Genomic DNA, 18250 nt, shown 5'->3' on the forward strand with positions numbered 1-18250 from the left:
GCTCCCGCTGCGTGCGTCCGCTGCGCGGTCGCTCTGGGGGCGTCATAAGAGGGGAGCCGGGAGGGAGGGTGTGCGGGGAGGCGGGGATCGCGGTAGCCAATCGGCGTGCGGGGGGGCGGGGTCTCGTCGTGATCCGGCGGGAAAACCTGGGCGCTCGGCGGCGGCCCTGCGGAGGCTGGGGCGGCGCTGGGACGGCCCTGCGGCGGCTGGGGTGGTTCAGCGGCGGTCCTGTGGCGGCTGGGGCCACGAGAAGTACGAAGCACAGGCAGCAGGTAGGAGGAGCAGGCGGGGGGTGTGGGGGCGACCAGGCCGAGGGCGCAGTGGTCGCTCTCTTCAATACAATAGGAAATCACAGATGGACGCATAGCTTTTTGACACTAAAATAAGTATAGGGAAGCAACACTTATATTTCCACTTGTCTCAAGACTTTCACTAAGACAATGAGAAATAGATAATATGGACAGTCTATTGCAAGGTGATAGAATCCTTCATTTACTATGCTGGAATCAATGCTGACCAACGAAGAACCATAGCTAGAAATAGGTAGGCTCTTTGTTCCCTTATTCCTTTCTTTCCAACTTTCTTCGCCTTGCTTTGCTTTTTACTCTGCCTCTTTTTCTTTTGTCTTACCTGCTCATTTTTCCTCTCTGTTTCTTTTCTTTTTTCATCAAAAAGTTGCAATCGTTGATTGGATGAATAAGAAGATTTTTAAAACAAAATGTGATGATTGGAATTAAATATACTTAACCAGTTATATGATTTCCTCAATGCGTTTTATCATTGAAGGATTTTGAATGTGTCTGTTGTTGATATCTTCATTACATATTAGATGTAAAAGTTGTTCAGTGGCGTCAACTCCAACTCTTGTTTATTATGTATTGTCAAGTTCAAAAAATTGAATTGGATTCATGTGTTCCTCCATGTCTGTCATCATTGTAGGATTCAGGAACACATTACTTTTAAAACCATATTTTCATGAAAGATATACAGATGCAAGCCTTGGGCTTTTAGCCTTGCTGCTGCGAGGCTATGGAATGAGCTACCACTTGAAATTAGACAATGCAACACCTTGTCTCTGTTCAGGAAAAGGATTTAAACGTGGCTGTTCCCCAGAAAATGTTCTCTTGTCTTTAAGTGCTGTCCAATCGGTTTCTACCCTCTTCACGTTCTGATGGGTTGCGTCTTGTACCACAGCCCCAGGGTACCCGTAGGGTATTTGTTGCGCTTTATAAATGCTATATACAATACAATACAATACAATATGTGAAATATATTAGAGACAACGGACTTTCACAAGACCAAACAATATGGCTTTGATGTTCAATTCTAGGTTGCCATAGTTAATGGCAAGTTCTAACTCTTCATAATATGAACTTAGACTGATAGTATGAATATGTTCAGTTTGAATGAGTTCAGAGTTGTAATTATGTACTGATCTTGGTTAACAGCCCCGAAGAAGTTCAGTGAGGATGAATTACGTGTTTGCTGTTTTCAGCTATCCTTTCAACTACAAAAGTTTTGGAAAATAAAGAGGGCTTTAAGATAATCATGTATTTGAAGAAACTCAATAAAAACAATGACATTGAAAGAACAGTCAAGGATATGCATCAAAGATTATTTACATAAATACTGCTTAGGTACTGTTGATAACACTCATTGACAGTACCTCTCCTGTTAAAGGCTTAACATTTGTACCAAATACTCGATATGTGTTTGCACCAAATAGATGTGTACTTGTGTATAAGATTAGCAAATGGTTCATTCACAAGTTTGGCAGACATTTTCAATTTTTTTTTATAATTTGGCATGATTATTTAACACCATATGAAAATTATTCTGGTGACCAGTTTAGCAGTTTAGCCGTACCGACACCATTTAATATTTATTTACTACACACATCATCATCCACATTACTCCCACCAGGTACGATTTTCTTGACTTGAGACTAAAATAACTCTGTCTCCTTCTCTTCAGTCCAATGAGCTTGAACATTGACCATGCTCCCATGCAGCTCTGGTTGCTATCTCTCGCCGCATTTGTAGGCTAGATAAACCTATGTTATATCCAAATTGTAAGGCTATCTCAGTCGTAGTGGATAGTGCCTAATCGGTACAACATATACATGCAGATGTTGTTTGTCACATTCAGTTCTTTACCTCCTATATGCATTCTATACAGGGAGCAATCTTGTTTTGCAGCTTCTTCTCCAGTAATTGACAATGCTATGATGCATTAATGTGAATACCAGGATTTGAGCATGCAACACATGAGCACGGCATTTCCAAATGCCTGTGTTTATATGGATTGGCAGTTAAAGTCAGACTTATTGGCTTTGTAAATGCTTGTTTTATCTCCACTTTCTTCTTTTCTCATCGGTTTTCTTTCTTTCTCATCCACCTTCTTTGCCCTTTTTTGCCATCCTGTTTTTTGCTCTGGGCCAATGGCCTCATTCTCTGGTATCTCAAAATGAACTTTGGTGCCCCCCACCAGCAGCATCCTGCACAAATTAAGAAATGCACCTCTTCATTAACACAATATGCAAGTATTGTTCTTACAATTTGTATTTGCAAACTTTTGATGCTTTCAGTGTATTAGTGGTTTGCTCTAAATGTATTCACTTGCTTTTGGGAGGAAAAACAACTATGTGTTTTTTAAAGGTTAGAGCAAAGCCATTTAGACTCGAATTGTCATGTTTGCCAGTAGATACAGAGGAAATGGATGAGCTAGTAATGCTATATCAATGGCCCGTTCAATCCTATTTATATTTTGGGCCAGTGATTCAGAGAATGGTCATCAGAATCCTAATTTCCAGTGGTCATTACTGCACATCTTCTCCACAGCAGAAAGCTACAGGTGACACCGTTCTGGGAGATGCACTCAATTATCCTGTCCTATCCTGTTAGTGCTGCAGCTACTGGGGATTATCACAATTGTCTTTAATTGTGTGAGGAAAAAATGTCCTGTAGCCTAATTGCCAGGCATTGTTGTCTTTAGTCAGTTACTGAAAAGATGAAAATGAAGACTTAGTTGGTCTACACTAGTGCTTGAATGCTTCTTCCAGGCTGAGTAACACCATATTAAACAATTTTGGTTTTATTACTTACAGAGGATCTTTATTACTCCGAGACCTAAGCTTCCTTGTCAGAAACCCAACATTTATTACCTCATGCCTGTAAGACTTTAAAAAGCACACCTTTGCCATGTATGCTTTTACCATGCATGCTAAGTATATTTAAGGTAAGTAAAAAAATATATATATATGTTTCATGGTTTCTTTTTGGGGTCGGGAACCCACAAACCCCTCCTTTAAAAATATACTCCGAACCTTCCTTTACCATTACACACCTTAAACCTTACAATTACCCTACCACCCTTCACCACCACCCATCCCTAAACCCTAAAATTCCCCTTACCACTACCCAACCTTAAACCCTAAAACTATCCTTACCAACCTTCACCAGTAACCACCCCTACGCCCTTAAATTACCCTTGCCACCTATTACTACTACGCACCACTAAAAGTATAGCCGGACCTTTATTACTGCATGTATAGGCATGTGTGGTAAAGGCATCTGTGTGGTAAAGGCTTTGTGTGTTAAAGACTGCATGGTAAAGATTGTTTCCCAACCACACCCTATAAGAATGACACTGGACCTCTGTAGGAACAGATACAAAGACTCTATCGGAAATGTTTATAGAAGTAAACAATAGTCACTAACCAGAGAGTCTATCCCTTTGTTTATGCCACATTAAGTATAAAGAGAGCACCCAAAGCCGTAAAAAGGTACTGTCCAAGTTAATCAGATGAGCATAAATCTAATGCCACTGGAGTGGCAGGTCCAGGGAACAACGCAGGTAACACCCTGACCACACTGAACAGCAAGGATACCTTCAAACATGGAGGTCAATTCACCAAAATGCCTGGGGTAGCGGAAGTGACATTGCATGCCATAACACCTTTACTTTGACTCACACACACATGCTTACACATACTAACACATTCACACACTCTTGCGCACATGAACACATTCTCACCCGCAAACATGCATTCAACATACATCATTTTTTACTTACTTTAACTTCCAGATAGGGTCATATTCCAGATAATGTACTCCATGTTTTATTACACCAATAGTGAATAATATTATTCACTATTTGTATTATGTAAAAAAATTGACAGACACCAGGCAAGTGGAGCTCCAACCAGCGTCCATTAGGAAGAGCTACCCCTGTGTTCCAGGTACTTATTTTACCACCTTTGAGGCTAGGGGTCGCAAAAGTAGTCCCACAGGTAGCAGGGGACAAGCCATGGGTCGCAGCTGTGGCCCCCAAATGATGGGTTATGCCTTCAGATGGAAAAAGGGACAGGTTAACACCAAACTTCCACCAAGAACAGCTCAAAAGCATTTGCCCTGTGGACACATTTACATTGCCATGTGTAAGGGTACTTATTACCCTTCTGAAGGAGGAAACCAGGAACAGCATAGTTTACTGAGTGTATAAAGGGCAAAGATACATCACATACACATATAGAGCATTCAGTTTCATCTATGCCATACCTATGGCATCTGCACAGAGGCATTATGCAGTCTTGGGGGAAAAGGCACTGACCCCAATGACCTCTGCGACAAACACCCATCCAAGAACAGACTGTTCTCATGTTGCTGAGTTTGCTTTGCATTGATGCTGCACTGCCTGACCCTTTGATTTCTAGGCTTCCTTGATAAACAGGAAACCTTGCATTTTGCACCCAATACTTCCTGGTGGGCCCCGATGCCTGCATCGCTGTGATCTTATGGCAACAACCAATGGCTACCAAACCTCATCACTTGAGGTCTAGGGGGATATTTCCAATAAAATGTTGGAGCGCGATGTTACTCCAAAATTGGTAACATCGCGCTCTGTCATTTTTTAAATGCAGGGATGCGCCATATGTACAAAAATACGATGCACTCCTGCGTTTTCCCTAGTGCTGGCGCTAAAAAGCAACCAGCTCATGCACCAGTTCGCCATGTTGCAAGGCTGTCTGCCTTCCTGCCACCTTCCTGCACATAAACAATCTTTAAATGTTTTTTCTGTGTGTACTGCAGAATGCAGCACACATAGAAAGCGCAAAATACGAGGAGAAATTAATAATTTCTCCTCGTATCGCCATCCTTAGACCAGGTTTATCTGGTCTTAGTTTTTGGTCCTGTCCCATCCTCGTAAATATCATAGTCAAAAAAGAATGGGTGTTGTAGTGGAAAGACCACAGCAACACCCATTGCCTGCTACTTTGCCGCAACGGACTGCTGCAGTAAGGACCATATTTACAAGGTACTGTTAAGCCAACTTGTAAATATGGGATAGAGAGCAACGGCACCGGGGTGTCAGAAAATGTGACGCTCCGGTGGCATTAGGGGCTTGTAAATATGCCCCCTAGTGCTATTTTAGAGCCAGGCAGATAGATATATCCTGATTTCGAAGCCTACTGACCTTCCAATGCCCACCTCTCACCTGGTCCCTGAGGTGTGTGGTACAGTTGTAAACCATGAACCAACAAAGAAAGACCCACACCCAAACACCCCAAACCTGCAGTAAGTAGGCACCCCCCTTCTGCTTAAATAAGGTGCATGAAGGGCAGCCGCACGTCACCTGAGCATGCCCAACCAATAGTGTTTATGCATTGCAAGCGGTCTCTTGTTAAGCGCTGAGTCTCCCTTCTAGGTCTAGCCTGTGCTATAATAAACTGCAAATGAATAGACTAGAGCTAGACTGCTCAACTCCTAGCTTTTCCCAAGACGGGATCTGGTGGCCATTTGTGATGAGGAACACATCTCATCAAGGAACCTATAATTCGACTTGGACGTGTAATGCACCACTCTAACATGGCTTCTGGATTTGTCTGTGGAACCACTTGTATGTGTACTACTTATAGCTGCAGGAAATAGTTATTTTGTCAGACGTCTGTCTGCACGGATTGGTGTCACTACAACGCGGTTTTTTACAACGCATTCCGTTACATCGGAATTTTTACAACGCAGGATCCATTACATCGGTTGCCATTACAACGCATGGCATTACATAGCAGATGCTATTACAACGCATGGCATTACATCGTAAGCATAGGTAAGTATACCTTTTTAAAAAAAATGTAATTAAGTTAATTTAATTAATTTAATTTAATTAATTTAATTAAAATACATTTTGAAATAGTAATTAATTTAATTTAATAGATTTAAATCTATTTATTTAATTTAATTTTAATAAAAATTGTAATTAATTTTAATTAATTAATATAATGAAATTAATTTAATTTTAATATTTTTAAAATTGTAATTAAATTAAATTAATTAAAATAATGTATTTAATTTAATTAATTTAATTAAAAAATGTAATTAATATAATATAATTAATTTAATTTAATAAATATATTTTAATTAATTTATAAATGGTAAATATAATTTAATTAGCCCTAAGCACAAACCCAACCCTGAACCCTAAAACACCCCTGTACCCCAAAACCCAAACCCAACCCTAAAACCTAAAAATACCCCTGTACCCCAAAACCCAAACCCTGCCCTGAAACCTAAAAACACCCCTGTACCCCAAAACCCAAACCCTGCCCTGAAACCTAAAAACACCCCTGTACCCCAAAACCCAAACCCTGCCCTGAAACCTAAAAACACCCCTGTACCCCAAAACCCAAACCCTGCCCTGAAACCTAAAAACACCCCTGTACCCCAAAACCCAAACCCTGTCCTGAAACCTAAAACACCCCTGTACCCCAAAACCCAAACCCTGCCCTGAAACCTAAAAACACCCCTGTACCCCAAAACCCAAACCCTTCCCTAAAACCTAAAAACACCCCTTTACCCCAAAACCCAAACCCTACCCTAAAACCTAAAAACACCCCTGTACCCCAAAACCCAAACCCTGCCCTAAAACCTAAAAACACCCCTTTACCCCAAAACCCAAACCCTACCCTAAAACCTAAAAACACCCCTGTACCCCAAAACCCAAACCCTGCCCTGAAACCTAAAAACACCCCTGTACCCCAAAACCCAAACCCTTTAATTATAATTAATATTAATTAAATTTATTAAATAAAAATTAAATACTTACCTATACTTACGATGTAATGCCATGCGTTGTAATAGCATCTGCTATGTAATGCCATGCGTTGTAATGGCATCCGATGTAATGGATCCTGCGTTGTAAAAGTTCCGTTGTAATAGACTCCCGTTGTAAAAGTTGCGATGTAACGGTGCATCACCGTCTGCACTAATGTTGCTGGAAACTGACTTTATTCAACAAAACCTATGGAACTGTTCATTTGTTAACTATTTGTGTACAGTGGTATCTGTTCCTTCCCTTTTGGGTCTTGGCCACGCTATATAAAAAAACTAATCTCAAACAGTAGGTATATTGGGGATGATGGAGTTGGACCAATTTACGCAGTCAGGGGTCATTATTGGTGATTGGCTGAAGGGTGTTGCTTTCATAGGCGTTTTTTATATTGTTCTTTCTGCTGAATACGGTTTTTCGTGACTGCATGGTATTGTTTCCTCTGTAATTGGTGTAATGTGTTGGTTTTATGATACAAATATGTAAAAAAAAAAACCTGTAGAATAAAAACAAAAAGCAAAAAAAAAAAAATGTCAATAAACACATGCATAGCCAAACAGTAAAATATGACACAAAATGACCTGACCTCGCCGTGAACTGGGGGCAATGAACAGCTGTGCACGAGACAGAACAACACAGGCCTAGTGATTGGTGAGCAGAAAGGACTGAATCAGGAAGTTAAAAGAACTTTCCTTCGAACATTGTCCCCTACGTTTTGGACATTTGCTATGCCCTCATCGCATATGTGTTTTGAATCTTTAAAAAGTGGTCCTGCCCCTCTTAGGTTTGATTGCCTACGCTGTAATCTCTTTTTGTTGCCATCCCTTGCCCCTTTCTCTTTGAGCCATGTGTAATTTTCTATTTGTTGTACGTAATAAAAAGATATTAAACAAAAAATGAGTGAGCAAATAAAAGCCGCGCTAACTATTTTCTTTGAAATACTATTTCAAAAGATAAATAATCACGACTTTGCCTCGGGGATGGGGGACTCGAACCTGTGAGGCGCGTGAGAAGGCTGACCGGGTGGTCATGTCCTATTCATCATACACTTCGGATGGCTGCGGCTGCGGAACAGCCTGGGCCCTCTTCGCGGCGTGTGTCGTGAGCAGAGTTTCTGTGAAGTAACGCCCCCACCTGCTCGTGCGGAGCTCTGAGCACGGAGATGTGTCGAAGCAACCCCGGCTGGCTCATTGCATCACCAGCTCGGAGGCACCGGTCCTCTGCGTGCTCCCGATGGCAGCCGAGGGCAGTGCCACACCCACCTTTTAATGAGAGCTCGCGGAGGTGTTCAGGGTTTGTTCTGCAAGACGTGGTACAGCGGTAGGGTCCTGCCGTTTCTCTTTAAGATGACCCTACTATCTCCAGCTCTTCCGGCGTTCTTATGTGAGTGTTTTACATCACAGATGCTTGTGTGTCTGTTTGTTTTCATTGCTTTGTACTGTAATACTCGGATTTTTTTTGTATGTTTTCCCGCCATGTCGTGAGGCTAACAGAGACTACGGGGCAGATTTACAAGCCCCTTGCGCCACTTTTGCGTCACTTTTCCCATGTTAAAAGTGACGCGAATGTGGCGCAAGGGGCTTGTAAATCTGCCCCTACATTTTTATATTGTCGGAGAATTTGGACACGCATTAAATTAAAAATGTTTGACGGTGTGATTTATTGCAAATAATTAAATTGGGAAAAAATGCCCTAAAATGTTATTGGTGCCTCAGTTTATTATCAGTTACTTTGAAAATGTAAACTTCCTGTAGATAAATACGTAAATGTTTCGATTACTTGTATTCCCACGTGCTCACCTTTTCCTGCTAACACCCCACTGGCCCAACAGGGATAACACCTGCCCTTCCCCGCCTCACTTCAGAGACTTCAAGGCTTACACACTGTCTCTTGAGCAGGCTTCCCTTACAGTGTTGCACCCTTTCTCCTGTTCTGCTGCAAAGCATCTCTCTGCCCCAACCAGAGGCCAGGGCCACCCATGCTTAATTTGTGGGGGTGTTTTCTGACGCTCAGCACCAGCACTAATTTATGGCAGTCCACTCCGTGGTGGTGGTGGCGTCTGACTGTTTTTGAGAAGAGCACATCAGCAGAAAGCATAACAATACTATGTAGATAGAAAAATATTGGCATCAGCGCCCCCAGGCCGTTCCTATTCAGTGGGTAATTTGTAAAAGAAAAAATAAGTGCTGGGGCTCGCGTCAGGAGGCAGCTTGAACCGGCCCATTTCTCCTGTTAGCGCCGCCTAAAACAGAACCAACTACTAACCATTAAAATTGGGAGAGGATGTGGCGTAATGGCCAGAGCTGCTGACTTCAGTGCTGGGGAACCAGGTTAGAGTCTCCGCGTTAGATCAACATCTTGTGATTCTGTGCAAATCGCTTAATCTTCCTGTAACTGAATTTGTCCTTAAAGCGCCGGTGTTGATGATTAAGTGCTGATGCTGAGCACCGGAAACCACTGGCTCAAATTAAGAACTGCTATAGCTTTGGGTGAGATTAAATAGTTCAGTTGTGTTATTTGTAGGATTTGTGATTGTTAGGAATTAGCAATGGTGCTGCCATTTCAGAGAGGCAATGGGCTATGGAAGCTACAGTGACTTTCTACGAAATACCTTGCACTCCTGCACTTAGTTTTATTTTTTTACACAGTAAGTACTGAGGGCAACCTCCTCCCACACTCACGATCAAACACCATCTTACTCTTTGGCCCACCTCGAAACTCTTGTCCCACACAAAGGTTGAAGTATATTAAACGCACACTGTCAAAGCTAATAGATCTGGCTTGCAAATAGTGTGTAAAGAATAGCGCCAAAGTGTAAGCCTTTCCTCTTGCTTCGGTCGATAATAAGGACCATAGGGTTTTTAAAACCAGCTATTTTTTAAAAAGCATGAGACACTGTTTCTCTGCATAGGTAAACACTGCAAGACAGAGGGCCTGATTTAGATCTCGGTGGAGGGCTAACTCCGTCAAAACTGTATGGATATACCATCCGCCGAAATTTAAATCCCATTATATTTTATATGGTTTATATTTCAGCGAAATCCTTTACAACGGTGGCGGATATCCCGTCCGCCGAAATATAAATCCCATGATATCCTATGGGGTTTATATTTCGGGGAAATCCGTCACAACTGTGATGGATATCCCGTCCGCCGAAATATAAATCCTATTATATCCTATGGGATTTATATTCCGGCAGACGGGATATCCGTCACTGTTGTGACGGAGTAACCATCTGCCAAGATCCAAATCAGGCCCTGAGACTCTAATATTCTGCCCTAGTAGTATCATAAATGTTAGTTTAGAGCTCACATGATAGTGACAATTGAAATAACCACATGTATCAAATGACAGAGATGACTTAGGGCCAGATGTAGGAAGGCCATTACCAGTCGGTAACGGCCAAAATTGGCCGTTAGCGACCGGTAATAGGCTTTTCCGATGTAGATGGCAAATTTACTGAATCAGTAAATATTGAATCTGTATTTACCGATTCGATATTTACTGAATCATCATTTACCGAATCGGTAAATGGAATGTAGGAAGCACTTTGAAGAGTGCTTCTGTTCTTACAGGATTCGTTATTTACCAACGAATACCTCTGTAAATGCAAATCTGTGCATTTACACCTGTGCCATGTGACAGAGATACATGCCCTTAGGGCATGTGGTGACTGTAGTGAGGAGGCGGCTGCCTGACCTCACGCGCGGTCACATTGTGATAAACTGTGCTCTACGCCACCTAATTGAAAAGTGCTTCTGGAAAAGATTTTAAAGCTCACTATTTTAGCTACTTTGCCTCTTTAAAAAAGAAACTTTTACCTGCATTTGCACTTTTCACTCTGTCTGTTAACCGCCTCGGTCCCCGCAGCCTCGGCTGTTTGAGTGGAGGGCGTGTTCGCAGCAGATTGATCTCGCGCTGCACATCCGGTCAAAGGGGGCGGAGTCACGTTTCCGCTTAGCTCCCTACTTAGAACGATGGACCTGCGGGCGCTGAAGGGACTGTGCTGAGTAGGCGGCTGCCTGACCTCATGCGCGGTCACATTGTGTTACACTGTGCTCTATGCCACCTAATTGAAAAGCGCTTCTGGAAATGATTTTAAAGCTCACTATTTTAGCTACTTTGCCTCTTTAAAAAAAGAAATGTTTACCTGCATTTGCACTTTTCACTCTGTCTGTTAACCGCCTCGGGTCCCGCAGCCTCGGCTGTTTGAGTGGAGGGCGTGTTCGCAGCAGATTGATCTTGCGCTGCACATCCGGTCAAAGGGGGCGGAGTCGTGTTTCCGCTTCGCTCCCTACTTAGACCGATGCACCTGAGGGCGGCCAGCGGACACGCGCAGCGGGCGCACCACGGGCGCGCCGAAGGTGCGCCAAAGGTAAGCTCGTCTGCGCCCGTCAGTGCACGACCGGGCCCAGGGGCCAGGCTCCCTGGTCAACGATAAGGCTACTCAGATTTACACTCCCTTGATTCCAAGAACCATACCATCAGTAGGTCCACACTCACCAAAATAAAGGAAGAAAACATCCAAAAAACACTATAGGAAACAGCTCCCTCCCATCCTTCCAAAATCCGTCTATACACAAAACTATCCCAGCTGCCAAAATCCAGACTGAACTGAAAGTCACAACCCTGAATACACGATCCCTACACAAACATCACCTGGAAATGTTCACCCTTCTCCAGGATGGGGACACTGACATTTTGGCGCTCACCGAAACTTGGTTGGGTGATACATCAGTACCAGATATTATCGCCTCCCTTCCAAGTGAATACGATGTCCTGTGGCATAATCGCAGTGGTAACATCAGAGGGGGGGGGGGTGGCATTCTTCTTTAAAACACAACTTACAGTCACCAAAATAACGGCAGAGAATATCGATTTAGCCGATGTACTCGGGGTAAAAATCACTCTTAACAACTCCTGCCTCGCCCTCCTGATGGTATATCGTCCCCCGAGACCAACCCCGCAGTTTAACGATCTCTTTACAGATATAATCTCTGACATTTGCACACGATACCAAAGAGTATTAGTAGTGGGAGATTTCAACTTACACTGGGACAAAACACCCAAAGACCCGGCAGCTCTACATTTTGAGACTGTTATGTTATGTTATGTTATGAAGCCTTTTATTGCGCGCTCTATTACTCAGGAGTATCCTGGCGCGGTGAGTAAGTGAGAAAAAGCGGGGCAGCCAACATAACAAATAGAGAAATTACAAAGTGATATTAAACAAATGAGTTTTGAGTCCCTTCTTAAACTGAGAAAGTGAGGAAACAGTGCGAAGGGCCAAGGGAAGAGCATTCCATGCTCTGGCTGCCTTAACAGAGATGGATTTGCCTCCTGTTCTTGCAAGCTTAAACTTAGGCTGGACCATCTGGCACAAGTTGGCGGAGCGAAGAGCCCGTTTAGGAGCATAAAGAACAAATCTATTCCGCAGATATACTGGACCCAACTGGTGGATAGCACGATAGGCCAGGACCAGAATTTTAAACAGAATTCTATTCGCAATAGGTAACCAGTGGAGACTACGCAGATGTCCACGAACACTGGATCTCCTGGGTAATTGGAACATCAGTCTGACTGCCCACACTGGGCCTCCAACAACTAGTTGAGGTCCTTACACACATTAAAGGTCATACTTTGGACCTTGTCTGGACCTCCCAACCAGGAGCCATCCTTACAGACATTGCCCTGTGTATGTAGTCAGATCACTCCCTAATTAGGTGCTGTATCCCAATAGATGGCCACCTAACCAACCCGCCCCAAATATGGAAAATGGTGCGTCAATGGAAAAAAATCGATCCTGCAACCCTAGTAGATCTTCTTTTCGCTTCCACTCCTCCTTCCGTCAGACAAGGAAATTTAGATCAGGAATGCGAAGCCCTTACCAAAAGCTTATGCACAGCTTAACGATTCGGTAATTTTTACTGATTTGTTATCTACATACCATTTACCGATTTGAAAATACCGAATCGGTAAAATTCGGTATTTTTGAATCAGTAAATTTAAATTACCTACATATCGCCCTTAGTAGGTTGGTACACTAGTTCTAAGTAATTTAGTCACAGATGTGAATCCCTGTAAAACGTCTAACTGATTCTGCCTTTCATCATTTCAAGGCTGATAACTAGGACCATGCGGTTGAATAAAAATGCTACTATTTATTTAAAAACAATACACAGTTGTGCATTGCACTGTGTAGGTAAACACATAAAATGTGTGTCTCTTATATCCCCCCAGTAGATTCATACATTTTATGTAAATTAGCAGAGCAGCTGCACATTGAAATGTATATACCACCAGCCCATCGTCACTTCAAAAGGGATCCATGTTCACATCAATGTGTGCCACTCAGGCTCCAGTATTCCACCTTTTGAGTCCTGCCACTGGAAATGATATTGCCATGCTAGAAGAGGGTAGTGGAAGCATACTTTTATGTCTCTACGCATACAGGGGCAGCATGTACATGTGTTACTGTCCTTTTTTTTTTAATACAGCTGTTGCACTCATAGAGGTACACCCTCAGGGCACTGTATGCTATATATCGCATGACAAAAATATCACATCCACTACATCGACCTAGCAAATGCATCGCAATATAGGTGTAGTGTAATTAGATGCAAAGTTAAGAATACTAAATATATACTTACCTTATTGATGAAGTGGCGGGCACTCTATTGATGTGAAATATTTGTTGGTCGAACCCCAACATAACGTTAAAATTGCTAAAAAAACAATAATCAACATTTTTTTTTTTTGAAAATCTGTTTATTAGTAAAGTATGTGAAGCAGTTACACACATTTCAATTTCAGCACATCAAAATAAACCATGGAGATATCCGCTCAAAACAAATCTGTAGCTTTGTCATTTTGATTTCACATTTTACATTTTATGGCGATCAGAACTGTCGCAGTTAAACAAACCCCCATCTTTAGAAACCCTCCCACCACCCTCGAACAACCCACCCGACACTCTCTTAGCAGTTATCAAATGAAGTGAATAGAACGAACATTTATCTGGGTCACCCTTATTAGTACACCATGTAGTCTCTTTTTCAGTACACTTAGTCGGTGCGAGGCAGCAAGCCAGTGATTGGACGGTCCTCGACCCATAACTTTGCAACACAGCCGGTGACAGTGTGTGAGATGAAATTCCGGCTTCGGACATTTTATTCCATATTCGGTGTGTCACTATTATCCCCTTCCTCCCCATCATCCCCCGTTTCAAACTCCCCCAACATGGCAAACCAGTCTAGTGAGATCGGCCTTTTCCGCAACCCTCTGTATTCTTCGCGTTGCAGCGCTTCTCCCTCCGCCCTGCTCCAGCGCACTACCTCTGCCTTCCATAATTCAGGGTTGGGTGGGTTAGGTGACTTCCATCTCATTGTGATAGCTCGCTTCGCCAATAATAAGGCCAGATCTGCAAAGCGTGACGCCACCGTCCTGCTGCGCTGGGAGGGTCTCAGCCCTAATAACGTGCCTTCTAATGTAGGAGATCGGGACAGGGCTCCTGCGCTCTCAAGTGATGCATGGACCGTGGTCCAGTAGTATCCTAACTTGGGGCATTGCCACATCATGTGTATCAGTGATGCATCTTCAGTGTCGCAGCGGGGGCAATTGCTTTTAGCATCAGGAAACATCGTATGTAAGCGGTGCGGGGTCAGGTAGGCCCTATGTAACAGCATTAATTGTATGAATTTGAACTTGGGGTTCCTGGCTACTTTCCTGGGAAACTGCAGTATTCGGTCCCATTCCTTGTCTCTCAGGGGTCTACCAATATCCTCCTCCCATGTCTCCTTGAGAAACGAGAGAGGGAATGTCCTCCCTTCTCTGATGCCCGCAGCAAGCCATCTCGTCAGATGTGCACCCGGTCCCATTAGATAGTGCATCTTAGTGAGGGGGTTTGTGTCAGGTTCCTGTCCCTCAGGTGCCCATGTATGTGTGATATAATTGCGAAGACCGGCGTACAGAAGGAATGATCCCCCGGGTATGCCTTGTGTGGTTCTGAAGTCTTCAAAGGACAACAAGTGGCCGTCAGTAAACAGGTCACCTACATTCGATACTCCCACGTCATGCCATGTGGTTAGTGCGGTCATCGTGAGAGCTCCTGTGCCCAATGGGATGCCCAGAAGTGGGATAGTGGGGGCATAGGAAGACTTAGGCGAAGTGTATTTCAGAGCCTTCCTCCAGTAAAGGATCGCTAGTCTAAGTAGTGGTGGGGTATCCCTCGGTATGTTCGAATTAGGTAGGAGTAGTGTGTGCAAGTTCCCTCCACCGTAGCCCTCCACCGACATGTCGATCTCTTGGAGATTACGGCCAGCCACCCAGTAAGCCAGCCATTGAAGCTGACATGCGTAGTTGTAAGCTCTAAAGTCCGGCAGGCCCATACCTCCCGCGCCAGAGGGGAGTTGCAACTTAGACAAGCTTATACGTCTGCGGCCGTGCCCCCATATGAGCTCAGTAAGGAGAGTGTCCAGGGTCTTAAATGTCGCTGCTGGGATCAGGTAGGGTAAGTTGGTGAAATAATAGATAAGACGGGGAAGCATCACCATCTTTGATATCGCTATTCTGCCGGGTATGGAAAGTGGGAGTGTCAACCAGAATTGAATCTGTGATTTCAGTGCTCTGATGGCCCTCCCAAGGTTTCCATCAATCATCAGGTCGGACTCCCTATATATTTGCATCCCCAAGTATCTAAAGGTGGTTTCCGCCATCTGGAATGCATGAGGGGCGAAGGGTAAGGGTGTAATCAAGCCCGTTGCCGCAAATGTGTAGCCATAGGATTTAGATTCGCTTATGGTCAGACCAGAGATCGCCCTAAAGTCCTCGAAGACCTGGGAAACAGAGCTCAGATCTCCCCTCAGGTCTCGGAAATACAATATAATATCATCTGCGTAAGCAGATACAATATGTGCAGTCCCGTGTCTGCGTATTCCATATTGGGGAGCCATCAATCGAAGCCGACAAAGCATGGGCTCAAGGGCAAGGACAAAAAGGAGGGGGGATAGCGGGCAGCCCTGCCTGGTGCCCCTTGCTATGGCTATAGGAGCCGATATAAGTCCAGAGGTGCGTACTCTCGCTGTGGGGACGGTATAGAGCAATCTGACCCAGTCAAGGAATTCAGAGGGTATCCCGAATTTGGACAGGGTGGCGAACATAAAGTCCCACCTAAGGGAGTCAAACGCTTGTTTTAAGTCCAGAGATATGCAGCCCTCTGAGTGTACGTCTCCACCGCCTCCGAGCATCAGTTGTGCTAAACGTCTAAGGTTCATGGCCGTGCTACGACCGGGTATAAAACCGCATTGATCCGGGTGGATCAGTTGCGGCACGTATTGCACTAGTCTCGCTGCCAGTACCTTGCTCAATATCTTGGAGTCAGTATTGAGGAGGGAAAGTGGCCTATAATCCGCCATTTGCAGCCCTTCCTTGGCAGGCTTTAATATAGATGTGATCAACGCCTGCATTGACGATTGTGGAAGGGACGACGTCCGTAAGGCCTCAATATAAATAGTGTGCAGGCGCGGTGCCAGGAGGTCTACGAATGTCGCATAAAAGTCGGCCGGTAGGCCATCTGTACCAGGGGTTTTGCCCTTGGGGAGAGTTCTTATCGCCTGCTTAATTTCAGCGATCGTAATGGTGCGTTTCAGGTCTTTGGCCTGACTCTCAGTGAGTTGAGGTAGAGTCAGGTCCCTCATGAAGGTCTCGAATGCATCTTCGGGTAGGGGCTGCGGAGGGCTGTAAAGTGTTATATAGTAGTCCTTGAACGCCGTATTAATCCCGAGTTGGGTGTTAGTTGGGGTGCCCGCCTGATCCAGAATATTCAGGATGGGATGATGAATTGGGGAGTCACGGAGAATGCGAGCTAGCAGGGGGCCGGCCCTAACCGCCTGTGTATGCTGCCTGTTCGTGTACTCTTTGTAGTCTAGGAGCCTCAAGTCTTCCAGTAGTTCCGCTTGCCTAATGCGAGCCTCCTGTAGTGGCGTGAAGGGTGCATTGGTGCCAGCTGCCTCATTTTCTAAGGGCGCAAGTGAGTTCTCCACTTCCGTCAATTGGGCAATTACTGCACGTTTCCTACCCGTCCCAGCAGCCATTGCCTCCCCCCTCAGGCAAACTTTAAAGGCGTCCCACTCCACTAGTCGGGAGCTGGCCGTGTTAGTATTTGTGGAAAAGTATGAAACTATAGTGTCAGACAGGGAGGCCCGAAATACAGAGTCCTCAAGTAGATCTGGAGATAGTCTCCAAGTTGGGATGGGGGTCAGACGCCTACCCCACTGCCAGGTGAGTTCTACAGGACTGTGGTCAGACAGAGTTTTCCCCATGTGTTGGGTTCGGACTATGGAAGCCGCTAGGGAACGGGAACAGAAAATGTGGTCGATTCTGGTATGGAGCTGGTGGGGTGGTGAAAAAAAGGTATATTCCCTGTCTCGTGGATGTACACTACGCCACGCGTCTGTCAGATCCCATCCCTCGGACCATCTCGCTAAAACCTCTGCCTGTTTTTTGCTCTCAGCCGCCTGCAAAGGGGGATGTGACCTATCCAAAGCAACATCAAGCACAGCATTAAAGTCCCCTCCAATCAACAATCGATGATCCGCCCAGTCTGCAAGTACCCCGTTCACTGTCAACAAGAACTCCGCCTGATTCGAATTCGGCGAGTACACACACCCAAACACAATACCCTCCCCGTCCAGCAGCCCCCGCACAAATACATAGCGCCCCTCAGTGTCGATTCTGTGCTCCAGTAACTGGAAAGGGACAGAGCCGCGGAACCAGATCGCCGCCCCCCTGGAGAACGCAGAATAGGAGGTAGCAAAGAGCTGTCCCCTCCATTTCTTTCGGAGTTTCATGTTCTCAGCAGCATTCAAATGCGTCTCTTGGAGGCAAGCAATCTGTGTCCCCCTGCGGTTAAGTTGGGCCAATATCCTATGGCGTTTATGAACCGCCCCCATGCCACGCACGTTCCAAGTGCACATTTGGTATTTATTAAGCGGCCCCATTTCCATCTATGAGACTCAGCCGGATGATAAACCCGGGTACCCATGGTAGTCCGGTTCCGTGAAAGGATGAGAGTGTCTTACAACCCTGGATTCCCTGAACAAAAGGGTTCCCAGGCAAACGTGCCCGAGATCCAAACCATGGTGCC

At 44.6% G+C, this 18250-nt stretch overlaps 1 protein-coding gene across 5 annotated transcripts in view; it reads left to right on the forward strand.

Moving 5' to 3' along the window:
* Positions 1–18250, forward strand: part of KCNMB2 (potassium calcium-activated channel subfamily M regulatory beta subunit 2) — an 863472-nt gene that overhangs the window by 376193 nt on the left and 469029 nt on the right. The window contains exon 1 of one of the 5 annotated variants that reach the window (XM_078665728.1): positions 8368–8490. The exons of the other annotated variants lie outside the window; for them this stretch is intronic. Coding sequence (XP_078521854.1) covers positions 8489–8490 — 2 coding nt within the window. The 5' untranslated portion in view covers positions 8368–8488. Of the gene's footprint in view, positions 1–8367; positions 8491–18250 lie in introns of those variants that run through there. 5 annotated transcript variants of the gene reach the window in all.

The sequence above is a fragment of the Lissotriton helveticus genome, chromosome 11 (assembly GCF_964261635.1).
Source record: "Lissotriton helveticus chromosome 11, aLisHel1.1, whole genome shotgun sequence".
NCBI classification, from domain to species: Eukaryota; Metazoa; Chordata; class Amphibia; order Caudata; family Salamandridae; genus Lissotriton; species Lissotriton helveticus.